The 2,555-nt window shown below is 46.3% G+C and overlaps 1 protein-coding gene across 1 annotated transcript; it reads left to right on the top strand.

Moving 5' to 3' along the window:
- The first annotated feature begins 1,023 nt into the window (after positions 1-1,023).
- LOC134624488 (uncharacterized) lies at positions 1,024-2,324 on the top strand. The gene is made up of 2 exons (XM_063469472.1): positions 1,024-1,740; positions 2,115-2,324. Exons 1-2 carry the CDS (start codon positions 1,024-1,026, stop codon positions 2,322-2,324), a joined length of 927 nt encoding a protein of 308 aa, XP_063325542.1.
- Positions 2,325-2,555: the final 231 nt, after the last annotated feature.

Raw genomic sequence — 2,555 nt, 5'->3', positions numbered from 1 at the left:
ACACTGAATGACCTGGTGGGTTTTGTCCATAAAACTACTCATCTAAGATTACCACAAAGTAAAAGATCTCTCAGCAAAATTATGCAACATTTTAGGCACTATTGCCCCGATCAACTCAGTGAGCTGGGACTTTTTATTCTAAACATGAACTACTGTTACAGCAACAGACATGGACTACTGGTGCCCCACACAACAACTCAATGTCCACTATGTGAAGGAGTCTATACTATACTGTCTATACTATACTGTCCTGGTGGACATGGCAACACTTTTTTCATGGTTACATACAGTTTTAGACTGATGTGGGCCAAAGCCTAGCACATACTTGCCAACCTTGAGACCTCAGAATTAGGGAGACATTCAAAGGGGTTTTTACAGTGTTTACTTATCGGAAAAAAATAAGTTAAATGTCACCGGCCTGTTCTGGGGGTGTCCAAATTCAGAGGCTGCTTCCACCTGAGGACCCGGCCTTCGCGGTCTAAGTGGGCCGGGTCCTCCGAAAGCCAGGTAGACCGGAAATGAGCGACTGTGAAATTGGGGGGGTCTAGCCTTCATAATTACGTCTTCTCTGCCGTCTGCTCCTTGCTGTCTAAATAAAATAAAATATAACCGGACGCTTGCGTAGATTCTCGACCATCTCACACTTCTGTTTAATCAGTTTTCTGTTTGACATTTATTCAGCTGTGTGAAAACCCCGGAGGAACCCTCCAGAGGGATTATTAAAGTTTTATTTAATCTAATCTAATAAATTTCATCTCAGCCAAACCGATTTACTCACGAAATAAAACACCGAAAAAGGCCAAACAATAACATGTTTAAGTTATTTGAAGTTTACACACCTACAATCTCGCCTGAAAATATGTTAAAAGTTTATTTCGCGACCCAGAAAGAGTAATGAGAGTAATATTAATACTAAGTAGCTGCAGTAGTAGCAGCTATTGTTGGAAACTGGAATTGGCTGTGGGCGAGACTATAAAAGTCAGCTCGCGCGTAAACGGCGCACATTTCCACCCCGCGCGCAAGATGAGTGCTACATCTGTGCCTATCACTTACACCCTTCTTCTTCTTCTTTTTATCGGCCGGGTGTCTGGGAAACTGATCCAGGCCGCTGCAGGAGACGATGTTAGGTTTTCCCTGACAGAGGAGTGCAAGACGGGAAAAGTCACACTGCATCATCAGCTGATGGATGGCACCGATCAGCTGGTCGCCTCTCTTGACGGTGGCTGGAAGCCGGGACCGGGTTACATTAATCGGGTGGCTCACAGCTCCGACTCTCTGATATTAAAGAGAGCAGATTTCAACGATCACGGCTATTACGCGTTTACCTGCAACTACAAACAGACGGAGGAGCTGGAAGAGTTGCACGTTTTTCTGCCCTATAAAGTTGTCGCACCCTGGGATGAAGGTGCCACCCTGCCGTGTCACTCCGTTACAGCCGGTCAGGCTGTGAAATCTGTGCGCTGGAGGAGAGACGGAGAGCTGGTGCTGGAGCTGAATCCTCCGTCTAAGCAAATCACCTACGGAGACGGCTATGATGAAAGCCGAGTGTCCATACCATCAGACTGGAACCAGCGAGGAGACCTGTCCCTCACCGTGAAGCGAGCTCAGCTCCGAGACGAGGAAGTGTATTACTGTGACGTGGAGAAGACAGAGAAACACCGCTCTGCTGTCCACCTGTACGTCTCCACACCATCACCACCACCACCGGGCAGCACCTCACAGCCTACAACCACACCTACGGTAAGAATTTCAGTAGTTTCACACGTCACTGTAAACCTTAATCGTCCAGTTTAATCACTGCAGACTGACTGAAAGACTTTAAATAACGTGGCCATAAAGATAAGCACGAGGGGCCAAAGGCAACTAGCCCTGCCAGCAAAGAACAGTCAAAATTTAGACGCAGCGGTTCAGCAGGAACATGTGTTTACAGATGTGCAAAGACAGAGGGTTGTGGTCTGTCCACCGCGGACTGACACACAGACTGCATATAATGATCTCATCTTTATGTTGAGCTTTACGGTGTAAAATCTTTGATTTTCACTTTCACTGAAAGCATTAAAAGTCAGTTAAAACTGCTAACTAACATTTCTGCTCTGTCTTCTTGTCCTCTGCAGCCATCAGAGTGCTCTGACTGGTCGTGGAGAACATTCTTCATAATGGCAGTTATATTTGTGATCGTTGACCTGCTTGTTTGGCTCGGCTGGTTTCTGAGGAACAGGAAATTCAAAGTGTGCACTCCAGGTTTCAGTGGAGGATCCTCAGAGCAGGAAGAAGAAAAAAACTTGAAAAGTGTTACCATCAACAACGGTGATGGACATCTCTGAAACAGCACAGGGGAGGGAGGAGGAGGAGGGGCTGAAGAGGGCAGAGAATCAGGAAGTGACCAACAACACATGCTAAAGTCAAACGGGAACCCTGACTTTACCCACCACTGATGAGTGAAACAACAACAGCTCATCCCTATAAGTATCTGAACTCACCACCTTTATGACGGTACCACTGTGCAACTCCACTTTCTCTGGTTTAGAAATCCTCCGTTTTCCTTCTGCTGAATC

Source organism: Pelmatolapia mariae, linkage group LG3_W (assembly GCF_036321145.2).
Source record: "Pelmatolapia mariae isolate MD_Pm_ZW linkage group LG3_W, Pm_UMD_F_2, whole genome shotgun sequence".
NCBI classification, from domain to species: Eukaryota; Metazoa; Chordata; class Actinopteri; order Cichliformes; family Cichlidae; genus Pelmatolapia; species Pelmatolapia mariae.
The sequence above is the reverse complement of the archived record's forward strand: the minus strand, read 5'-3'. Positions and strand labels throughout refer to the sequence as shown.